Source organism: Salmo trutta, chromosome 4, assembly GCF_901001165.1.
Source record: "Salmo trutta chromosome 4, fSalTru1.1, whole genome shotgun sequence".
NCBI lineage: Eukaryota > Metazoa > Chordata > Actinopteri > Salmoniformes > Salmonidae > Salmo > Salmo trutta.
In genome coordinates this window covers 52,033,854-52,059,321 of record NC_042960.1, presented here as the reverse complement: position 1 = coordinate 52,059,321, position 25,468 = coordinate 52,033,854, and the positions used below count along the sequence as shown (strand labels likewise).

General features: G+C 44.0%; 1 protein-coding gene and 1 pseudogene across 1 annotated transcript; both read right to left on the bottom strand.

Annotated features, from left to right (window-relative positions):
• Positions 1-228: 228 nt before the first annotated feature.
• Positions 229-3,035, bottom strand: LOC115192571 (ral guanine nucleotide dissociation stimulator-like 1). Its single transcript, XM_029751224.1, has 6 exons — positions 2,993-3,035; positions 2,478-2,552; positions 2,110-2,303; positions 1,823-1,956; positions 370-874; positions 229-239 (listed from the first exon to the last, which is right to left on the bottom strand). The coding sequence occupies exons 3-5, from the start codon at positions 2,297-2,299 to the stop codon at positions 536-538; spliced, it is 663 nt and encodes a 220-aa protein (XP_029607084.1). The 5' UTR covers positions 2,300-2,303; positions 2,478-2,552; positions 2,993-3,035; the 3' UTR covers positions 229-239; positions 370-535.
• LOC115193045 (ral guanine nucleotide dissociation stimulator-like 1) lies at positions 2,304-12,131 on the bottom strand (annotated as a pseudogene).
• Positions 12,132-25,468: the final 13,337 nt, after the last annotated feature.

Sequence of the window (25,468 nt, the reverse complement as noted above, 5' to 3'; positions counted from 1 at the left end):
TGGGAAAAGAAAAAGCATAGGATAAACCATACCAATACATCTGCAGCCACTGCCAAGCTTCTCACTTTGACTTCCCTCCTTAAAAGATAAGCACAAACAGGGCCTTGAACACAAACTGCCAGTGGCTTGTAGCTTGCGCCATCTCTCACCATTTCTATTTTCCTCTGGAGTTGTTTGTGAGTGAGTTTCTGGTGCTCCTTAGCACAGCCTTCCAGATTGGCAAACTTAGAGGTGCCCTCCTGTAAGGGAAAAAAGTAGATCGCTGTAGTGATTTGATATTTACACAATCAATTAAATCATAAATCAATCAACCACTACACCAACAGCCAAACCTTCTCATATGATGGTATTAACAGAGCAGAGTCTCACCCTCATCAGCAGCTCTTCGCTGGTCAGGTAGAGTTTGTGATGTAAGATGTCTGAGCTCCTCAAACGTAGACATGCTGTCTCTGGGGAATTACATAAAGGTTAGAACTAAATTGGGAAAGCATAGGAACTCCTCCCCATGAGTTGTGAGTAATCAGTTCATATGCATTCAGGTTGTGAAAGAGACTCCCTCAGACACCCAGGACCAGGCCCTCTTCAGTCTGTAGAGTGGGTTGGACTGCAGTGCAGACACAATGGCACGCAGCGACGAGAAGTTCTTAAGCATGCGACACTCCTGAGCGATGTCTATCCAGCGCTTGATGACCCGTGCCCTGAGGTGTGGGCGGATCTGGCGTCGGTGCAGTATGGTGCTGACCACACACGCTGCCACAGAGTTGAACTGGGTGATGGTGGCACGGATGGTGGGAGCACTGTGCTTGTTCTGTTTCTTATCCCTCTGGGACCAGATGGAGCCCAGGCAGTGGTGAGGAATCACCTTCTTGAACAACTGGAAACAGACAAACTAATTAAGCCGTGTTCACATTGGCTTAATTTCATAGGTGGTTTGAAGTCCGGTAGAAATCTGATTCCTTGTCCATGTGACTTGTGTCTGAACGGTCAAATGTTATTATTTGCCCTCAAGTGTTTTTTAGACTGTTATTCAGCATATCTTGTTGCTTGCTAGCTACTCTGTTGACAGTTTGACAAGAACATGTGGTAGCTAACTAGCTGGTTAAATGTTTACAAACAAATTAATGAATGTGCTAGAACGCTAAACAGCTACCTAGCTAGCTAGTTGATTGCTGTGGCTAGCCAAAAGTAAATGGTTTTGAAAGTTGAATCAACTTATCCTGAGGTTTTAAAAGTGTTCTTACACTATCATTTTGAACATTCAAAGCAACTGGGAAGATTCAATGTCAGGCATTGTTGTCACCTTAGCTTTCTACATAACCTCTGAGTAATAGGATGCACGAGCACCACCACCAAATCAGCCTACACCACTGCGCACACCCGTCATTACTATGACAACTAGCGTAGCCATGTCAGGAAATGGCTGCTGTCTGAAAACAAACAAATCCGATTTGGTCACTTGTAACTTACTGTTTGGACAGTACATAGTCCAAAACGGATTTGAAAAACAAAACAGATTTTAGCATTAAGGCCTGCAGTGTGAATAAGGCTTTAGACTATTAGGTTGCATTCATACAGGCAGCCCAATTCTGATCTTTCGTCCACTAATTGGTCTTTGAACAAATCACATTAGATTTTCACATCAGATCTTTTCAGAGCTGATTGGTCAAAAGACCAAACAGTGAAAAGAAATATGAGAATTGGGCTTCCTGTCTAAACACAGGCATAGTATTAAAACACTTAAACATATATTTATCGTGCAGTGTTCAAATCCCACCTGGGAATCCATACTCCCACCCAGACCCCCTCCCTCAGCTTCTCTTACCACATCCATATAGGTCAGTTGCTCTGCCACCAAATCTGTATCAAATGACATGAAGTCTTCCTGGACCTCAATCTCCACTTCCTCATCCTCACACAGGCCGAAGGAGCATATGCTGTCAAAACCGCTGGAGAAACCTACCAGGAGTAATGATCAGATTAATGATGGAAGGCCAAACATAGAGATAAAGGTATTTTTAGAGAGAGAGCGAGAGAGATACAAAGATAAAAAACTAAAGAACTGAGAGAGGATAGAGTACTAATTAACTAGATATCTTACTGTTCACCCACCCTCTGAGTCTACATCCAGACTGACCTCAGCCTTCAGCTGCTCCAGTAGACTCTGGGCTTTACGCATGGGCTCTGATCCAGGCAGGGCCCTCTGTAGGTAGGCCATCACCCTGTGGAGGCAGGGGTAGGATGGAGGCTCCTGGAAGTCCTCTCGATACTGGCCCATCCAGGCTCTCAAGATGGAGGCCATGGCACTAAGGGGGATGAGGGGCAGCAAGAGTCAGGGAGGGCTGCTGGGAGTAAGCTGCTGCTAACAGAGGGCAAGGCAGACAGGAAAGCTACACAGTAACAACTCAACTTCGCTTGAATCAATATGGAAATCAAGCAAAGACAGACCAAGTAAAGCGGGAGACGTTGAGAAATCTTACATTCGAACAGCTCCTTTGGTTTCAGAGGGTCTACATTGCTCAGTCTGTCCTTCACTACCCTCTGGAATTCCATACCTGAGAGAAAGACAAAAAGAAATTCAGCACCACCATCTACCATCAGTCTAAAAGCAGTGAGACCAGTAAGTCTCCTCAGCCTCTCCATATAGAGCAGTAGTGTTCTTCAACCATGTTTCAGGAGAGCCACAGTCTGTACACACTTTGTCCCAGCTCAACACATACACGTGACTTCATCAAAATCATGTTGATTATTGAACCAGGTGTTATAGCACTATGACTGGGACAAAAGCCTGCACTCACTAGGTCCCACCAGGACCAGCTGTTGTCAGCTCCTGCTATACACTCTAGCCACCATGGGCCCCCAGCCCAGCCCAGTACCAGACGTACTTGTCTAGCAGCAACTGCAGCACAGTGTGAGTGCTGGCGAAGTATGTGGACAGGAAGATGGTGGTGTAGGCGAGGTCATTGCCCCGGAACCCCGTCAGCAGCGTCTCTACCTGCCGCTCCAGAGTTCCAGCACAGATCTTCCAGGTTTCTAGCTGGCTCACCGTGTGGCCGGATGGCAGCGGGTCCCCCGCTGCCTGTGACGAGACAAGATGGAAAGAACCAGGGATATTAGAACAATGAGAACGGGGAAAGAGGTTGAGTCAAAGGCACCCTATATTTAAATTCTTAGGCAGATGTGTCAGAGTATTGTGTCTGCTGGGAGAAAAGCGAGAGGGGCGAGAGAGAAAAGGGAGAGGGGCGAGAGAGAAAAGGGAGAGGGCGAGAGAGAAAAGGGAGAGGGGCGAGAGAGAAAAGGGAGAGGGGCGAGAGAGAAAAGGGAGAGGGGCGAGAGAGAAAAGGGAGAGGGGCGAGAGAGAAAAGGGAGAGGGGCGAGAGAGAAAAGGGAGAGGGGCGAGAGAGAAAAGGGAGAGGGGCGAGAGAGAAAAGGGAGAGGGGCGAGAGAGAAAAGGGGGCGAGAGAGAAAGGGAGAGGGGCGAGAGAGAAAAGGGAGAGGGGCGAGAGAGAAAAGGGAGAGGGGCGAGAGAGAAAAGGGAGAGGGGCGAGAGAGAAAAGGGAGAGGGGCGAGAGAGAAAAGGGAGAAGGGCGAGAGAGAAAAGGGAGAGGGCGAGAGAGAAAAGGGAGAGGGCGAGAGAGAAAAGGGAGAGGGCGAGAGAGAAAAGGGAGATGGCGAGAGAGAAACCTTTGTGCTGCTAGCGCGCTATAATAGGAAACTACTCCAGATGACCTTGCATGAGTGGCAGGCTGGCACGCTGCTGGGCGCAGGGGAGTGTGGAGGCATAGCGACTCCTCAGCTGGACAGGCCACTCCGCCGTGCCTCACACACGCAGCAGGAAGTCAAAGTTGGCCGAGGTGTTCATGGCGTAAAACACATTGGCGGTGTCTGGAATCACCAGCTCTGGAAAAGGAGTAATTACAAATGAGAGTATAAAAGACTGAGTGTGTGATATTTGAGTGACAGGGAGAATACTTGTACCTCTTTCATCAGAGTTGACCTGCACCAGCTCGTATCCCTCCCCAGGCTCACTCTCCAGGTTGTGTTTGGCCATGGCTCTAGAGACCACTGCTGGAGTCTTATCCTGACTTGTCAACTTGGGAGGGAACAACACCATGTACCAAATCAAAAACCACTTTAAAGGGTTCCATCCATTTATTCAAAATGTCTTGGCCATCTGAATCAAAGTACTAATCTCCTGCTGAGACGTACCATGATGCTCTTGTAGAGGTTGCCGTTGCCCTGCTCCAGGTTGACTCTGATGATGCAGGTGTCCTGAGCCTGGGTGTTGTAGGCAGGGGGCAGGGGAGAGGAGGGGGACATGGGCGTTAAGGACCGCGACTGCCTGGTGACAGAGGGAAAATGTTCAGGTTAAAAAAAAGGACCATCTATATGGGTCAGATAAATCTAATATAAAACACACTGATATAACTGATTCCTGTTAATACATATTGGACTCTACTTGAACAAAGCTAAAGCAATGGTAAATATTAGTGCTGGCGGTAGAGTTATAGGTTCAGGGTGTCTACGAAATATTTTTGCTATTTTCACAACCTGAATAATGGCCTCAGTAGCTGGCCGTGACACGAAAGGACTGGGTTTTGATGAATAAACAAGTTTAGGGTGTGTCAAAGCTTGGCCCCTTACTGGCCAATCAGAATGTGCCCCATGGTAAATACGCGCTTGCTTCAAGTTGTGTATTTCCAGTCTCCTATGTATTGAGTTGTTAGTCCATTAAATAGTTTGCCCCATAGTTGCTAAATATGTTGAACATGTTTGCCGTCCACATTGTTCTAATTGCATTGCTAAACATAGGCTATAGCATTCACACTGATATAGGGGCTGGGCCTACTGTAAATTGTAGTCTGGACATGGCAAACAGTCAATAAGCAAGATTACATTTCCTAGACTATTGATTAGGCCTAAAAATAGTATATTTTCAAACAAAACTGCCTGTTTATAATAGACTGTCTAAATACAGTTCCAGGCACTAAAATTACTCCCTGTGAGTGTATAATGCAGACAAGGCAACTTAGACGAGGGTTTTACACACATCCAAACTTCACAGGAGCTGGATACCCACCTAGCACATTTGGTTCCTTGGAAGTGAACATTTCGCCTGAGAACTTAATTTTTAGGTTGCAGGGAGGTTCTGAAAACGTTTTACTATGGTTCTCTGAAAGATTTATTAACATTCTGAGAACGGAAATTGTAGGTTGAAGCTTAATAATTTCCTTAATTATTTCAATAACACTGCTAAGCTTATTTTGGGTTAACTTTTCTGAACTCCAAGCACAGACAAGACCCACAAAGTCATTTCCTTATGCATGCAAACATTTTCTTTGTGACACAGCTTAAATGAGATACAAAAGTATTCTTATTTTCTTATCCATGAGATTAGTCCACTGCACCATCAGGAAGGAGCTAGCATGCCATATTTGTTTACGCATACAAAGCTGTTCATTTTAGTCTATTCAAAACAAGGGTTGGAACCGGTTCAGGGAAACAAAACCAAAAAAGGAAATTTGAGGAACAGAATCGTTATTTGAAAAGCATGGGAACTAGTTAATGAAACGTTATTTTAAATTTGGGGATCTTTTCCAGTCCCACAGAAAATCGCAACAAAAATGCCTTTGCAAAGCCCTCACTGTCAGTCAAACTTTTCCCAGCTGGAAATCTTTGCCAGTAGTGTGCATGTGTATGCTACCTGCCCCTCCCTTTTGAAGCATACATTACCGTAGTCTACTGATGACATTACAAGCATGATCTAGAAATTAGGGAGAGATGTTTAAAAGAATGGATTCACTTTTTCAATGCTAGTTAAAGGATGCAGTTTCCCATTGAATTAACTACAAAAAAGGTAAGACGTGTTTTAAATTCTAGTGCTTCTCTGCAAACAAGGTTGTTAGCTAGCTAGCTCTGGTCCAACTTTAAACAAACTCTGAAGTTCAAAGACATTTCAAAGTTCCTCCAAAAGGTATAATTCTGTAGGCCGAATTCAGATAATGCATGTCATAAAAGATGCCCAGCGGCAAGCTTCCTCCATCCGCTCTTGCAAAATTTCAGTTGCATCTCGCGCCCTACACTGTGACTGGCAGCACAGTTTGTGTGTTTATTTCAATATGATTAAACCATGCCGTTACGGCAAAATACAATTTGCTCTTAACTTCCCTATACAGATGAGAAAAATCAGCCACAGCAAGCTGCTCTATCCGCACTGATTAGTGAAGTAATTTAATGTCAAACTAAATGTAAAAAAAATATTTACATTTCAGAGGTTAAAAAAGGAACAGAAAAGAACATTAGTCTTTTTTTGAATCTGTTCTGTTTAGAAAGAAGCGACTGGAAAACAATTTTGGTTCCAACCATATTCAAACAGACCCCATTTCAAAGGAAACAAGCTCTCAGTAAGTTCAGGTGTGGCCAATTAGTGGGCGCAGCCAATATGCCTGAAGACACTTAAGAGTTTTGTTGATGCTGAGAACGGAATGCATGTTTATTTTACCCTCTTTTTTTTCTCCCCAGATTTGTGATATCCAATTGCGATCTTGTCTCATCGCTGCATCTCCCCTGTATTGAGAAAACGCCAAAGCAAACAACAATCATGCACCCTTTCCAGAAGGTTGTGGGAAGGTGGTATGCAAAATAATTATAGGACCACCACACTCTTACCAAACTCTAAGAAACATCTGGTTCTCAGAACATTATGTGCTACCTGGGTAAAGCTCCAATATAAAGAAAAAGGGGGAACGTCCACTCACCATTATCCTGCTTTCAAATGTAATGTTTTATAAACATAATGGAACCATCTTACAGATCATATTTGCACTTTTCCAGAAATAGCAGATGTAATTGCATTGCATTCGAGCCATAAACCCATGACAACAATATTTCTAAATAAGATCGGGTCAGAAGCACGATATCATAAAATGGCTTCTCGTTCCATGGCACTGTGCACACGTACTGTAGGCCTAATGGCTTTACGCATACCATTCACACATCTATACAATATACTAGGCTCCTGTCAATTGTATCGTTGCCCATGTGCGAAGCAGATTTAAAAAAATCTTATGTTGATATGGCATTACAGGAAGATTGAAGAGATTGTAATTGCGTGTCTTTGGTAATCGGCTGTGCTCTTTGAAAATGGGGATGGATAGCCTACCTAAACAAGCGAAATGCAGGTATGTGAAAATGAAAAGGCATGAGGGCAAAAACCTCCAACATATTTCGAAGCACTATGTAGACCATTTACAACCCATTTATTCATAGGCTACTTTTGACTAAATGTCCAAGTTAAAAAGACGCACCTTTGCGATTCTGCCAAACTAGCCTTGATTGGGGGCAGGGTAGGCTATGCTTGTTTTTTATGCAATTAAACAAAAACAAAAAAAGGGGAAACGAATAATTTTTGGACATTTCTAAATACGAGATTCACCGGCATAAAATTCACGTCTCTCCTTCCATGGGCACCGTGTGTCATGGCTGGATAGGCTACACTTCCACTCTCAAAATCAATGTCATTATCAACTGCGTTACCGTCAACCTGCTTTTTGTGAGTCTTAAAATGTCCCATTAGCACTGCATGAAATTATCACTTTGGGATTGTTTTTAGGAAACAACTTCAATATTGCCACCACTCCCACCTCAGCACAAGTGAGCTGATTTTAGACAGATAAATTGACAGTCCTGCCATTAGAGCTGGAAAATGCCAATGCGCCAATTAACGTCACAAAATTACAAACTAACAAGAGTTTGACACTTAAGCCTCCTCAGCGTCAGATGGAAATAGAGACCAATAAGGCTAAGGTTCCAAATCTGATTGTAGTCAACGGAATTCGATAATGTCTATATTATTTCAGGTTAGATTTATTTTAAATCTCAATGTTACGTACAGTACACATGTTAAGTCCTCCAGTGTGTACTTACTGGCTAAGTCTTGACAATGCCCTTGCAAAGTTTGCATAAAGTCGTACTTCTGGCTCCCACTCCTTCAATGTCACAAGACATGGCATGGCTGCAGAAGACAGACAGAGAATAATCATGATATCACTACTACCAGTCCACTTATCCTAAGTAGGAGTAAAACAATCAGAAAGAGATGGAGCAGAGAGGATAGAGGGAGTAAGAGCTGATGTAGAGATACAGTGTGAATGATTACTGACGCTTGTACCTCTCCTCCTCACTGTGTTGAGGCTGGTTCTTGAACCAGCGCAGGAAGGCATCATCAGCACTAAGACAGTAGCTGTTACACGCAGACTGCAGCAGCTTGATCTGAGCTATCACCTCAAACTCCTGAATAAGAGAGTCAGAGAGAGATCAAGGTCAGTCATATCAATAAAGCTGACTACTAACAATGACTTTTCCCCCTTTACCTAATTAGTGGTTTAGAACAGGTTCAAAATGAGACTCACCCTTCGCCTCTTCTCAAAGTTGATTACCCCCCCTGCAGAGGACACAAAGATGAGTGTGAAAGACTGAACAATGATACCACGCTGTGCTACTAGAAAAACAGTGGTGGTAGACTAAAAACTGTCAAACAAATTCCTCAAATACTCATGGGTCTATATGCAAACAGCAGTCACAACACACAGGAGAAGTCTCTACTAGCAAACAGAATGAGTGAGTAGGATGATAGTAAGGCTCACCTCTACCAAGTCTGACCGGGCAGTATCTAACATGGTCAGGTCTGTCAGGAAGGTGCCCAGGTAAGGTATCGTCCCCTGCATGACACCCTGGGAGGAGAGGCAGAGCAATGATTAAAAACCATACCGGTACATCAGCAGGCACAGCCAAGTTTATCTCACTTTGACTCCCCTCCTTAAAACATAAACAAACAGGGCCTTGAACACAAACTGCCAGTGGCTTGTAGCTTGCTCCATCTCTCACCATTTCCTTCTGCAGCTGGAGTAGTTTGTGAGTGTGTTTCTGGTGCTCCTTTGCACAGCCTTCCAGATTGGCAAACTTAGAGGTGCCCTCCTGTAGGGGAAAAAGTAGATTGTGTAACTATCACATCACTACACCAAAAACCAAACCCTCTCATATGATGGTATTAACAGAGCAGAGTCTCACCCTCATCAGCAGCTCTCGGCTGGTCAGGTAATTGTTGTGATCTGAGAAAATATCTGATAGCTCCTCAAACGTAGACATGCTGTCTCTGGGGAATTACATAGAGAAAGGTTAGAACTAATTGGGAATGCATAGGAACTCCTCCCCATGAGTTGTGACTAATCAGTTCATATGCATTCAGGTTGTGAAAGAGACTCCCTCAGACACCCAGGACCAGGCCCTCTTCAGTCTGTAGAGTGGGTTGGACTGCAGTGCAGACACAATGGCACGCAGCAACGAGAAGTTCTTAAGCATGCGACACTCCTGAGCGATGTCTATCCAGCGCTTGATGACCCGTGCCCTGAGGTGTGGGCGGATCTGGCGTCGGTGCAGTATGTTGCTGACCACTCACGCTGCCACAGCGTTGAACTGGGTGATGGTGGCACGGATGGTGGGAGCACTGTGCTTGTTCTGTTTCTTATCCCTCTGGGACCAGATGGAGCCCAGGCAGTGGTGAGGAATCACCTTCTTGAACAACAACTGGAAACAGACAAACAATGAGACCATTAGTATTAAAACAACGTATACTTATCCTGCATTGTTCCAATCCCACCAGTAAAAGTCTCCTCAGCCTCTCCATATAGAGCAGTAGTGTTCTTCCACCATGTTTCAGGAGAGCCACAGTCTGTACACACTGTTGCAGCTCAACACTTAAACGTGACTTCATCAAAATCATGTTGATTATTGAACCAGGTGTTATAGCACTATGACTGGGACAAAAGCCTGCACTCACTAGGTCCCACCAGGACCAGCTGTTGTCAGCTCCTGCTATACACTCTAGCCACCATGGGCCCCCAGCCCAGTACTAGACGTACTTGTCTAGCAGCAGCTGCAGCACGGTGTGCGTGCTGGCGAAGGCGCGGTATGTGGACAGGAAGATGCTGGTGTAGGCGAGCTTATTGTCCCTGAATGCCATCAGTTGGGTCTGCACCAGCCGCTCCAGCGTTCCTTCCCGGATCTTTACAGCTGGTTTCCTTTCTTTCACAACCCTCCACCTGCGACGGGACAAGATGGAAAGAACCAGGGATAGGTGTTGAGACAACGACACCCTATATTTAATTCTTAAGCCGATTTGGGAGAGAGAACTTGCTACTACAACAAGAAACGCTCCAATCTGATTCTAATCACAGAACAGAGCACCCCTCATTGAGCCTGTCCTCTGGCTCAAAGAGGGAGGCAAAGAGGACAGCAGACTCCGTCCAACTCACCAGCTCTTTACTCTCAGTCAGCACTGCTCTCTGGCAAACATTTAGCCACTGGAAATGTACTGACTCTCGAGTGCCAAAAATATACATGCACATTCACACTGTATTTGCATAGACTTTCTAGTGGGATGGCACTCTGAGAAGTGCCACAACAGTAAACAAAGCACCAGTGTGGCTCACCGTTTACATCATCATGCTTTCCACTAAACAAATAAGATTACAAGTCAACAACAGAAAACAAACCACCACACAGACAATAGCTAGGTTTCCATCCAACTTTCATGCAAATATTCTAAAATCCACATAAACATTTTCCCACCAGACATGTTTCCGTCAAATGTACTTGTTGCAGATTAAAAGCTGTGAACGATGACGTAGAGCACATAAAAATAACAAGATAAATGGGTTTCCATCGCATTTTCAACTCTACTGATGGTTTTGTCAAAAACAATGTTGGGTCATGTGCCCACTCTGGTCATGGCAGGTACACACTAGCCAACAGCTTGCAGTTAATGGGTATAGCCTACACGTGATTATTATGGACATTTTTATTTGTCAAAACGGCAGCCCAGCATTGATCATCATGTCACCAGAATAAGACCCTTAATATTTATTGGAAAGGAGCAACAAGCTCATCACCTTGCACTTTCACCACCCTGTAAAGTTCATCGTAGTGGGAGGACCACACCCCGCATCATTGCTTGACTCTTGGAAAGTTCACAAATTTGCTTTTTCCATCAGGCCAGTCGTGACATTTTTTATCCAACGTTTACTTTACTCGCATAAAAAAAAAATGGTTGGACAGAAACCTGGTTAGAGTCTTGCTTTCACTGGCTTACTCATATACACAACTCCCACTCAGGACCTGGATAATGATCCAATGTTCTGAGCACAAATTGCATCGCCTTGCTTGTGGTTGGCTGGATGAAAGTTTCATCATCCAATTATTTCAGAGCTACAGAAGTGCAAGTTTCACCATTGCACAGATTGTGGTGATACATTGGCACAAGAATTATTAGAATATGGCAAATACTTGTAAATTCTTGCATTCTAGCCATGCTGGCCAGCCTACCTGAGACATGAAACCAATAGGTTGGAGGGGATAATGGCTGTTGACAATTTATTAAATGCACAATTAGCCTAAATGGGTAATGGAAAGACTTCAACAACCTACATTTTTATTCAACATTCCAGGTCTTTGCAAAACATATATTTGTAGCTGTGACATCATTACATCCAGCTGTTGTTAATATACAGTTACAGTTCAATGGAAATGCACCGCAGCAGACAATTGTTGCATCAATTTTCTATGCAAACATTCTACATGTCGAAAAAAGACTGGTTTAGTTTCTCATCCATAAACTCCATTTAGCTGCAAGACAATAACACAGCAATGCAAATAAACAAAACCTTTTTGGGCGAACTCAGCTGAGGTCTCAATTTACTGTTGAGAATTATTGTAGAATAGACAAGGTGTACTTTCAAATGTTGGTTGAGCAACAGCAGTCACTCAATTAGCCCATGTCAGCAAAACATTTCTAGATCGGTAAATTAGTCTAGCGGCCAGCTATCTAAACTTGTAGTGAGTATGGTCGAAAAAACAAACCAAGGTGGGCCCCAATGATAATCAGTTATATATATTATATATGTTTAGAATTGTAGGAAATGAACTGTAAAACTGCTAATTTCTCCCCGCCCCATGGCAAAAGCGCCGAATTGCAGGGGAAAAAAAACGAACTTCAATTTGTTCTCTTCACTGTCTCGAGGGGGGCCGGTAAATGTTTGATCGCATGTGGGTACACAGACCCACATCAGGCCCCTCATGAGTTCGGATTCTTTTGTGGTCCCCACTGCTATCAAAGTTGCCCCTCCCTGGTCTAGAGGGTGTATTAACGAGTGTCGAATTTGATCAACAATTTGACAAATTTTCTACCTACGTGAGGCTTATTTAATCGAATAGAAGTTTAATAATGGTTAGGTTTTACGAATGCACGGATACGGACGCACGTAGCATTTTGGCAACTTTGAAAAAACGACTATCGGAGATGTGCCAGTTCACATGAGTATGTGGTCACTAATTGGCTAGAATGGCCCAAATTGATCTCGCCTCCCTTCCATCTTTTGATTATTTATTTATTTATTTTCATTTTTTGAGCAGTCACTCGACTAGCTTGTCAATATAATAAAATAGTTTAACTCAATGTTATAATGTACCCCTCTATTCCATTATCTGCTACATTCCCAAGCCTAATAGCCCCTCTCCTCCAGCCTCTAAAGATGCCTCTTAAAACGCAAAATAGTCTGCAGCACAGAAAGAAGTTACTTTTTTACCATCTTCATTTTTCAGGTGAATCTCATGACCAGCGCTTTATGATCCGAGGACTCAGAACACGGTAAATCTACCCAGGGCAGGTGAATCTCATGACCAGCGCTTTATGATCCGAGGACTCAGAACACGGTAAATCTACCCAGGGCAGGTGAATCTCATGACCAGCGCTTTATGATCCGAGGACTCAGAACACGGTAAATCTACCCAGGGCAGAAATGTTTCCAGTCCCCAGGCACATGGTCCTGCGCTCTAAATTACTTTCTCCTCCACTACACACAATCTGTCACAAATCTGTCTGCATTGTCTGCACTGTCTCTGCTCCTCTGGGGATGTAGAGGTGAATCCAGGCCCTGCAGTGCCTGGCTCCACTCCTACTCCCCAGGCGCTCTCTTTTGATGACTTCTGTAACCGTAATAGCCTTGGTTTCATGCATGTTAACATTAGAAGCCTCCTCCCTAAGTTTGTTTTATTCACTGCTTTAGCACACTCTGCCAACCCGGATGTCCTAGCTGTGTCTGAATCTTGGCTTAGGAAGTCCACCAAAAACTGTGAAATCTTCATCCCTAACTACAACGTTTTCAGACAAGATAGAACGACCAAAGGGGGCGGTGTTGCAATCTACTGCAGAGATAGCCTGCAGAGTTCTGTCCTGCTATCCAGGTCTGTACCCAAACAATTTGAACTTCTACTTTTAAAAATCCACCTCTCCAAAAACAAGTCTCTCACCGTTGCCGCCTGCTATAGACCCCCCTCGGCCCCTAGCTGTGCTCTGGACACCATATGTGAACTGATTGCCCCCCATCTATCTTCAGAGCTCGTGCTACTAGGCGACCTAAACTGGGACATGCTTAACACCCCAGCCATTCTACAATCCAAGCTTGATGCCCTCAATCTCACACAAATTATTAATGAACCCACCAGGTACAACCCCAAAGCCGCAAACACTGGCACCCTCATAGATATCATCCTAACCAATGTGCCCTCTAATTACACCTCTGCTGTTTTCAACCAAGATCTCAGCGATCACTGCCTCATTGCCTGCACCCGTAATGGGTCAGCGGTCAAACGACCTCCACTCATCACTGTCAAACGCTCCCTGAAACATTTCAATGAGCAAGCCTTTCTAATCGACCTGGCCCTGGTATCCTGGAAGGATATTGACCTCATCCCGTCAGTAGAGGATGCCTGGTTATTTTTTAAAAATGCCTTCCTCTCCATCTTAAATAAGCATGCCCCTTTCAAGAAATTTAGAACCAGGAACAGATATAGCCCTTGGTTCTCCCCAGACCTGACTGCCCTTAACCAACACAAAAATATCCTGTGGCGTTCTGCATTAGCATCGAACTGCCCCCGCGATATGCAACTTTTTAGGGAAGTTAGAAACCAATACACACAGGCAGTTAGAAACGCCAAGGCTAGCTTTTTCAAACAGAAATTTGCTTCGTGCAACTCCAACTCTAAAAAGTTCTGGGACATTGTAAAGTCCATGGAGAATAAGAACACCTCCTCCCAACTGCCCACTGCACTGAGGATAGGAAACTCTGTCACCACCGATAAGCCCACTATAATTGAGAATTTCAATAAGCATTTTTCTACGGCTGGCCATGCTTTCCACCTAACTACCCCTACTGCATTCAACAACACTGCACCCCCCACAGCTACTCGCCCAAGCCTCCCCCATTTCTCCTTCTCCCAAATCCATTCAGCTGATGTTCTGAAAGAGCTGCAAAATCTGGACCCCTACAAATCAGCTGGGCTTGACAATCTGGACCCTTTCTTTCTAAAATGATCTGCCGAAATTATTGCAACCCCTATTACTAGCCTGTTCAACCTCTTTCGTGTCGTCTGAGATTCCCAAAGATTGGAAAGCAGCTGCTGTCATCCCCCTCTTCAAAGGAGGTGACACTCTTGACCCAAATTGCTACAGACCTATATCTATCCTACCCTGCCTTTCTAAGGTCTTCGAAAGGCAAGTCAACAAACAGATTACCGACTATTTCGAATCCCACCGCACCCTCTCTGCTATGCAATCTGGTTTCAGAGCTGGTCATGGGTGCACCTCAGCCACGCTCAAGGTCCTAAACGACATCGTAACCGCCATCGATAAGAAACAATACTGTGCTGCCGTATTCATTGACCTGGCCAAAGCTTTTGACTCTGTTAATCACCACATCCTCATCGGCAGACTTAGTAGCCTTGGTTTCTCAAACGATTGCGTCGCCTGGTTCACCAACTACTTCTCTGACAGAGTTCAGTGTGTCAAATTGGAGGGCCTACTGTCTGGACCTCTGGCAGTCTCTATGGGGGTACCACAGGGTTCAATTCTTGGGCCAACTCTTTTCTCTGTATACATAAATGATGTCGCTCTTGCTGCTGGTGAATCTCTGATCCACCTCTACGCAGACGACACCATTCTGTATACTTCTGGCCCCTCTTTGGACACTGTGTTAACAACCCTCCAGACGAGCTTCAATGCCATTCAACTCTCCTTCCGTGGTCTCCAACTGCTCCTAAACACAAGTAAAACTAAATGCATGCTCTTCAACCGATCGCTGCCTGCACCTGCCCGCCCATCCAGCATAACTTCTCTGGACGGTTCTAACTTAGAATTTGTGGACAACTACAAATACCTAGGTGTCTGGTTAGACTGTAAACTCTCCTTCCAGACTCACATCAATCATCTCCAATCCAAAGTGAAATCTAGAATTGGCTTCCTATTTCGCAACAAAGCATCCTTCACTCATGCTGCCAAACATACCCTCGTAAAACTGACCATCCTACCAATCCTCGACTTCGGCGATGTCATTTACAAAATAGCCTCCAATACCCTACTCAACAAGCTGGATGCAGTCTATCACAGTGCCATACGTTTTGTCACCAAAGCCCCATATACAACCCACCACTGCGACCTGTATGCTCTCGTTGGCTGGCCTTCACTTCATAATCGTCGCCAAACACATTGGCTCCAGGTCATCTACAAGACCCTGCTAGGTAAAGTCCCCCCTTATCTCCGCTCACTGGTCACCATAGCAGCACCCACCTGTAGCACGCGCTCCAGCAGGTATATCTCTCTGGTCACCCCTAAAGCCAACTCCTCCTTTGGTCGTCTCTCCTTCCAGTTCTCTGCTGCCAATGACTGGAACGAACTACAAAAATCTCTGAAACTGGAAACACTTATCTCCCTCACTAGCTTTAAGCACCAGCTGTCAAAGCAGCTCACAGATCACTGCACCTGTACATAGCCCATCTATAATTTAGCCCAAACTACTACCTCTTCCCCTACTGTATTTATTTATTTTATTTATTTTGTTCCTTTGCACCATATTATTTATATTTGAACTTTGAACTTTCTTCAAACTACAAATCTACCATTCCAGTGTTTTTCTTGCTATACTTTATTTACTTTGCCACCATGGCATTTTTTGCCTTTACCTCCCTTATCTCACATCATTTGCTCACATTGTATATAGTCTTATTTTTTTTTTCTACTGTATTATTGACTGTATGTTGTTTACTCCATGTGTAACTCTGTGTTGTTGTATGTTGTCGAACTGCTTTGCTTTATCTTGGCCAGGTCGCAATTGTAAATGAGAACTTGTTCTCAACTTGCCTACCTGGTTAAATAAAGGTGAAATAAATAAATAAATAATAAATAAATAAATAAATAAATAAAAAATTGTCCCCACTTGGTTTCAAAGCTTCTTGTTCTTCTTCTGTGGTTTTTATATGGCGGTTGGCAACCAACTTTAAGGCGCATTACCGCCACCAACTGGACTGGAGTGTGGACCATTGTCAAGGAAGTCAGAGAGGAAGGGAAGTGGGAGGGATATCTTGGCCAACAATGTCTTCTCCTGCAGGTGGCATTTTTTTTTCGCTCACCAAGCTTGAAGTTTTTGTACGAGGTTTATTTGGTCGTATATAAGTTTTGTAATGCTTAGGTTGTTATGAGTATATCGATTTATAAGTAGGACAAGTGACATCCCAGCAACTTTGATAAAAAAACACTTTATATCGGAGTTGTGCCAGTTAGTTCTATAGGGAATCCTTGGGACATCCCTAACCTTAACCCTTATAGGTACCTTAACCATTTGTTTCAACATCTATAGAGCCCCACAGTGCTGGTGTCATAATACCCATAAAACCTAGCGGTCAAACAGGGAAATGTTTCTCGTTTTTTCCACCATTCATTTTTCCCATAGGGAATTTTAGAAACAATTTAAATAAGGGTTGTGTTTCATGTAGGCTTACCCTGGTGGAAAAACGATTGGAACCATTTCTGTTTGACCGCTAGATTTTATGGGTATTATGACACCTCCACTGTGGGGCTCTATAGAAGTTGAAACAAAAATGGTTAAGGTTAGGGACATCTCAAAGTTCTGTATAGCCAGCATAAACTAGTAGCTAGCTGGGAAGGGCTTATGACGACTGACTGAACTGAATCCATTAGTCTCCACTCGACTCTCAGCTGTGGGACATACATCAATTTGGGCACCAGGCATGGCCATATAACCTCTCCTGAAGCACACGGTAAGAATAGTGACATTTTCTTTTGCTTCTGTTTTGATGTTAAGTTTATGGAACTGTCATAAATAATGCACTGTGCCAAATGGTGATGTAAATGTGCATAATACAGTATGTACTGCATTAAAATACATAAAGTTGCCAAATATTTTTCAGTTTTGTAATCAAGTCATTTTTTGTTATTGTCCTGCTATACCAACCATAGAAAGCTAAAGTAGGACAGCATGGAGTAGCTAAAGTAGGACAGCATGGAGTAGCTAAAGTGGGACAGTCTTATTTATAGGATTTTCCTATGGAGGAAAGGGATCCAGTTTATATTAGGGACCCCCTGTACTTAGGTTAGGCAGGGCTCTGGTTCTTATAGTACTGTCGTACTGTTATTTGAATGAATTTCTGTTTTCTGTAAACCCTCTTCCGACATCTATCCAACATATTAGCCCAACACATAATACATTTCTGAAATCCTCAGATGTTTCCTAATCACACAAAATGCAATTGTCATTGGGGTACAATAATAATGGTGTCCCAGTCTACCAAATGCGAACTGAAAATATGGTTTTGACTCAATATACACAAATGGGTGTGTCATGCCTCCTATGAATATGAGGCATGATTTTTTTGCAGTTAGGAAACATCTTGAGGACTTCAGAAATGTATCATGTGTTGGGCTAATATGTTGGATAGACGTCTGAAGAGGTTACAGAAGACGGAAATGCAAAATATGTCCCACTATTTCCGAATTCACCCTACATAATTAAATACTAGGTCACCTGAATATTTTCTCAGCAGCTTTGCTCTTCAACACCAGTATTCCTTAAATCTACACTGAACAAAAATAAACACAACATGCAACAATTTCCAAAATTTGACAGAGACAGTTAGGAAATCAGTCGATTGAAATAAATTCATTAGGCCCTAGTCTATGGATTTCACATGACTGTGAATACAGATATGCATCTGTTGGTCACAGATACCTTAAAAAAAGGTGGCGGCATGGATCAGAAACCAGTCAGTATCTGGTGTGACCACCATTTATCTCATGCAGTGCAACAAATTTCCTTTGCATAGTTGATCAGGCTGTTGATTGTGGCGTGTGGAATGTTGTCCAATCCTCTTCAATGGCTGTGCGAAGTTTCTGGATATTGGCGGGAACTGGAACACGCTGTCGTACACATTGATCCAGAACATCCCAAACGTGCTCAATGGGTGACATGTCTGGTGAGTATGCAGGCCATGGAAGAACTAGGACATTTTCAACTTCTAGGAATTGTGTACTGATCCTTGCGACATGGGCAGTGAATTTATCATGCTGAAATGTGACGTAATGGCGGCAGATAAATTCCACAACAATAGGCCTCAGGAGCTCGTCACAGCATCTCTGTGCATTTAAATTGCCATTGATAAAATGCAATTGTGTTCATTGTCCGTAGCTAATGCCTGCCCATACCATAACCTGACCGCCACCATGGGCACTCTTCACAATGTTGACATAACCAAAGCTTACATGCTGTCTGCCATCTGCCCGGTGCAGTTGAATCCGGGATTCATATGCTGGAGAAGTGTGTTCTTCACGGGTCAGTGGCCATCGAAGGTGAGCATTTGCCCACTGAAGTCGGTTATGATGCCGAACTGGAGTCAGGTCAAGACCCGGTGAGGACGAAGATTACGCAGATGAGATTCCCTGAGACTGTTTCTGACAGTTTGTGCACAAATTCTTTTCCTGTTCAAACCCAGTTTCATCAAATGTCCAGGTGGCTGGTCTCCGATGATATCACAGGTGAAGAAGCCAGATGTGGAAGTCCTGGGCTGGCGTGGTTACACGTGGTCTGTGGTTGTGAGGCTGGTTTGACGTACTGGCAAATTCTCTAAAATGACTTTGGAGGCAGCTTACGGTAAAGAAATTAACTTTCAATTCTCTGGCAACAGATCTGGTGGACATTCCTGCAGTCAGCATGCCAATTACACACTCCCCCAACTTGAGACATTTGTGGCATTGTTGTGTGATAAAACTGCACATTTTAGAGTGTACTTTTATTGTCCCCAGCACAAGGTGCACCTGTGTAATGATCATGCTGTTTAATAAGCTTCTTGATATGCCACACCTGTCAGGTAGATGGATTATCTTGGTAAGAATAAATGCTCACTAACAAGGATGTAAACAAATTTGTGCACAGAATGAGAAATAAGCTTTTTGTGCATATGGAACATTTCTGGGTTTTATTTCAGCTCATGAAACACGGGACCAACACTTTACATGTTGTGTTTTATCGTTTTTTTCAGTGTAATAACAATCTCTCCCTTTCCCTCCCATATTGCTGGCACTGAAATAGAATGTGTTCCATTGTCTCCACCTACCAATTTCCATGTACTGTTGAGTGTTGTGTGGCCCAGTCACAGCCATGTGATTACACTTTCCTCCCTTCTCTCTCTCGAACCGAGGACCTCCCCGCCCCCACCTTTTTCTGAATATTATACAGGCGTCTTCCCTTTCCCACCCTGTTCCACACCTCTTGCCATTTGTTTTTAACCACTGTTTATCAACCCTTTGGCTTCTGCTTTACTAATTGATAATTCCATTTCAACATTAGGATGTTTGAGAGCCTGCTCGGTGAGAACATCCACCTCCTTATTCAACTCTACTCCCACATGAGCTAGTACCCATCTGTCCCACCCTATACAAGAACTGCAAAATCTCATACAATACATCTTGTCTGCTTTTAGACAACAATTAATTTAAGCTCATCAGTGCTGCACAGGAGTCAGAGCAGATGACTACCTTGTCTGGCATCACCTCCTGCACTCAACAGTCAAGAGTATGGCCAGCAACCCCATTGCTCTTATTGTCACTGCCACCTTAAACTCAGGAACACTAAAAGCTGCAACTGTCATCCCTGTTTTAGGGTCCTTAGGTCCATCTGTGAATATGTTCAAGAAAGCATAGTACTGTGTTAATTGTTCACTTACAAAATGTACTTGATCTACTCCTTCCTCTCAAGCAACCCTAAGTCTGTCATTAGCTGAGGGAGGAACCAAGGTGGGATAGCAGGAAGAACCACAGAGGGGCTGAACTCCTTCCCAAACAGCCCCATCTCTCTCGCATTGCCATTACCAATCCTCAGTCTCAAATCTTCCTCCTCTTATCTCCCCTCTGCCTCTTCATGTGTTGCTGTTGAATGGCTGAGCTCTGCCCAGTGCGCTGCAGTCGGGGTCCTCCCCATAACCCCTCCTCTTTCCACTTTCTTTAAATGTTTCATTTTCAGGGAGAAAATGAAAGACACAATCTGACATATATTATAACGTGTACGCTGGGAAGCAAGTACAGGCAGTGCAGATGTAATAATAAATAGTACAAAAAGCATACAGACATGAAACAGAGTCAATGACACCTGAGGAAAGAACCAAGGGGAGTGACAGATATAGGGAGGTAATCAGGAAGGTGATGGAGTCAAGGTGAGTGTCATGAGGCGCAGGTGTGCGTAACGATGGTGACAGGTGTACGTAATGATGAGACATCTGGCGACATCGAGCGCCGGGGAGCGGGAGTAAATGTGACATGTACTTAGAGAAATGTAAGATAATAGTTTAGCGCCATCGAGCATTCTGTGAAAATGATGCTTGAATGCTTGTGCGTAAATCTTAAGCCAGATTGTCCTAGTTAGAGCAGAGTGAGTGAATGCAAGGAAGGCTGGCGATGCAGTCACTACTGTGTATTGTTTATGTGAATAGTGTATGTGAGGGAGAGTAGTCAACAACTGTTCCACTGTGTATGTGTTTGCAGACATAGTCAACCACTTATGTGAGTCAGTGGAGAGATTGAAATCAGGAGGTGGTCAAATATTTGGAGAGTTTTATGAAGCTATTAGGATGATCGATAGTAGTATGTCTCATGTAATAACTTCAGCCACACAATGCACTGAGTGAGCCATGTACTGTACTAATAGGACTAGGCTGCTAGAGGACAATGGGAGCCCTGTGAGGGGTTTCTCTCTGTGGGAGAGTAGGCTGGTCATGCCGTGGCCCATGTCCTCTGACTCTCATACACTGGCCCATGCAACACACGTCACACAGCATCACACCCAACGTCACACACAGTGTCAGTCGGTGCCCACACACGTACAGGCCAGCCATGGTGTCACTGGCCCCCAAACAACTCAGTCCAGGGTGGCTGCAAGTGGGGCCGGAGGCTGCCTCCCTGGAGGGTCAGGGGTCCAGGGAAGCCCTGTGTACCCTGTCTGGAGGCCAGTTCCCAGGCTGGCCTGACCCACCATTCTCATCAGTCTCCATGGGTTTGGGAAGCATCGACAGGCAGTGGGAAAGGTTGTGACTCCTGGCTCTCCCCTGGGGACAGTTGTGTTGCTCTCAGAGGGGAATGATGTCATCCTTCTGCTCACAACACTCCTTCTGTCAAAGTGACTGGACCAATGAGAACACGTCTTCCATTTCACAAGAGTTGGTATGGGATGCAGCGAGAGCGAGGGCTGTTCAATGGCCCAATCGATGCAGTTTGGCGCTGCAGTGTTCAGATGAAGTAAGAGACTGTTTGTACAGCGTCTGCTGCTTGAGGATGATAAAGCCATCTATCTGATTGATTGACAGGAATAAATCCTACAGATATTATAGTCCAGAGCAAGTCTGTGGAAAAGGAAGTTTGTTTGTCTGAGGGGCCGGAGGAGGGGTGCTGTTCTTCCTGATATGTTAAAGACACAGCACAGACTGGGGGACTGGACAGAGGGGTTAGCTCTCCCCCTGGCTTGACCCCTGGACACCCGGCCTCCAGCCTTCCCTCTTGGGGACCCACATCACTCTCCCCCCATCCTCCCCTCTGTCTCCCTGCCACAGAACCAGGACAGGGATCAGCAGCGTGGAGTGGAGCGGGACAAAAACAGGAGAAGTGCAGTGCTGTTATTGCTCCACTGTGGGGGAAAAGGCACATTCCAGGAAATCTTCCACTTCCTGCCTGCAGCCTCTGGACTCCACAGCGCCTGCTGTTCTCATACCTGACTGGCTGGGCTAGAGACATAAAAACTCAGGTAGGATGGGACAGGACAATAGATGAAAGGACAGGAGAGGAATCATAAAACCCTACATAAAGGGGACAGAACAGCAGCAGCTCACTCACTCACAGAGAAGATAAGAAAGGAAACACTCAGTACAGCACTATAGGGATCTAACTATAGCCTTATCAGAGCCAAGAGGGTTTTACAGATCAGGCAGTCAGACTGTGTGATATGGTTTCAAGCTGCTCTGTTTAAGTGAAGAAGATTAAGAGGTCTACTGTACTGTTGGAGAACAGGTTGTTTAGTGGGTGTTATCAGAGCTATCTGTGTGTGTGTGTGTGTGTGTGTGTGTGTGTGTGTGTGTGTGTGTGTGTGTGTGTGTGTGTGTGTGTGTGTGTGTGTGTGTGTGTGTGTGTGTGTGTGTGTGTCCATAGAGTTCACAGCATGGTCGGGAGCACATAGAGAAGAGCAAGAAGGCAGAAGAGAAGAAGCCCAAAACAGTAACAGAATCATCAGTTTAAAAGAACGTAGGGGCTGATCTGGGAGACAATAACGGGCACGAGTAGAGAGCTGTAGGTGCCAGTGGATAAGGTTCAGCCACCATAGGTCTATCTGGCAAGAACAAAGTCCCAGATATCTTCAAACAATAACCATCAAGTGCCATGATGAAACTGGCTCTCATGAGGACCGCCACAGGACACAAAACACATCACCAGGCTGTGTAAGGGTTATTTGACCAAGAAGGAGAGTGATGGTGCTGCATCAGATGACCTGGCCTCCACAATCATCTGACCTCAATCCAATTGAGATGGTTTGGGATGAGTTGGACTGCAGAGTGAAGGAAAAGCAGCCAACAAATCCTCAACATATGTGGGAACTCCTTCAAGACTGTTGGAAAAGCATTCCAGGTGAAGCTGGTTGAGAGAATGCCAAGAGTGTGCAAAGCAGTCATCAAAGGTGGCTACTTTGAAGAATCTCAAATATATTTTCTATTTGAGCTTTTCAGTACTAGCTTATGCTTTCAGTACTAGATTCATTCTCTGATCCTTTGATTGGGTGGACAACATGTCAGTTCATGCTGCAAGAGCTCTGATAGGTTGGAGGACGTCTTCCAGAAGTTGTTATAATTAATGTGTAAGTCTATGGATAGAGGTGAGAACCAAGAGCCACCTAGGTTTTGTATTGAAGTCAATGTACCTAGAGGAGCACGAAAGCTAGCTGTCCTCTGGCTACACCCTGGCGCTACCCTACAGAGTGCTGTTGAGGCTACTGTAGACCATCATTGCAAAACGGTGTATTTTAATCAATTATTTGGTGACGTGAATATATTTAGTATAGTTTTATCTAAAAAGGCTAACTTTTTAAATGTTTCACTATGTTATTTTTATGAAATTCACCAAGGAGGATGGTCCCCCCCTTCCTCCTCTGAGGAGCCTCCACTGGTCTATAATCAGTAGGGGAGATTCCACATTTACCTGGTTTTAAAATAACTGAAAATCCTGTTTGATGCAAAGTACTGAATTTAGTGAAATGTGTGTTGTCATTTCTGTAAATAGGAGCACTACTTTGTCCCAAAATGTTGAATAGAATTCCACTCCTGGTGCTTTTCACAGCACAAATGTTTTAACGGTATCTAATACTGTATATATTTTGGGGTGATCTCTGTTTTTAGTGATTCTTTTTGTCTGCAGATAATTGCTTCAGGGTTGTTGAGTCTAAGAAAGCTATAGGAGCCGTCCTAAATAAGTTCAAGCGTAAAAATGTGCTCAACAAATCACATAAGTTGAATCGACTCACTCTGTGTGCAATAATAGTGTTTAACATGATTTTTGAATGACTACCTCATCTCTGTACCCCACATATACAAGTATCTCTAAGGTCCCTCTGTCGAGCAGTGAATTTTAAACTAAGATTCAACCACAAACACCAGGGAGGTTTACCAATGCCTCACAAAGAATAGCACATATTAGAAGATGGGTAAAAAAAAGCAGACATTGAATATCCCTTTGAGCATGGTGACTTTGGATTGTGTATCAATACACCCAGTCACTACAAAGATACAGGCGTCCTTCCTAACTCAGTTGCCTGAGAGGGAGAAAAAACACTCAGGGATTTCAATGGTGACTTTAAAACAGTTAGAGTTCAATGGCTGTGATATGAGAAAACTGAGAATCGATCAACAACATTGTAGTTACTCCACAATATTAACCTAAATGACAGAGTGAAAAGAAATAAGCCTGAACAGAATAAAAATATTCCAAAACATGCATCCTGTTTGCAATAAGGTAAAACTGTAAAAAAAATTGGCAAAGAAGTGAACTAACTATATGTTCTAAATAAAAAGCATTATGTTTGGGGGCAATCACAATACATCACTGAGTTTTAGGACTCCCATATTGCTCCATGACACATTCAATTTTGCAATCAGGAAATTGTCCTAGAAATACTGATCCAGAGAGAATATTATTGCAATATGCTGTTTTGCACATTTGTAACTCCGTTACTATGTAACCATCTCTTTGGATTATCTGCATTCTCATGAGGAAATATTACATCAAATGATACCATAATTGATGTTGATAAAGTCATCTAAGTACTTTCCCAGATGATATATTACATAAATGGATTATCACTAAAGAACCTGCATGTTACTTACAACGGAACATTACAACGGAACGATTTGACTAGTGCAGTGTTAGCTAGCTACATAGTTGTCTTTGTCATAGTTTGATAATTGTGTAGTTTAGAGTAGTTATCGAGGTTAGCTAGCGAGCTATTTTCTTCCCCCGCGACGCCATCTTTCCAAACCTAGCCATCTATTACCGACAAGCAGCATTGTACAAACTAAATACATTACAAAGGAACGTCTTGATTAGTGCTATGTTAGCTAGCTACATAGTTGCTTTTGTATCATGATAAGGTGTAGTACTGAAACTATCGAGGTTACCTAGCCAGCTACACGTTCAAACAAAGTCAACAACGCAGCTACTGCTAGCTAGCCTACTTCACCAGCCAGCAGTACTGTATCATTTTCGTCATTTTAGTCAAAAAGATTTTTGCAACGTAAGCTTAACTTTCTGAACATTCGAGACGTGTAGTCCACTTGTCATTCCAATCTCCTTTGCATTAGCGTAGCCTCTTCTGTAGCCTGTCAACTATGTGTCTGTCTATCCCTGTTCTCTCCCCTCTGCACAGGCCATACAAACGCTTCACACCGCGTGGCCGCTGCCACTCTAACCTGGTGGTCCCAGCGCGCACGACCCACATGGAGTTCCAGGTCTCCGGCAGCCTCTGGAACTGCCGGTCTGCGGCCA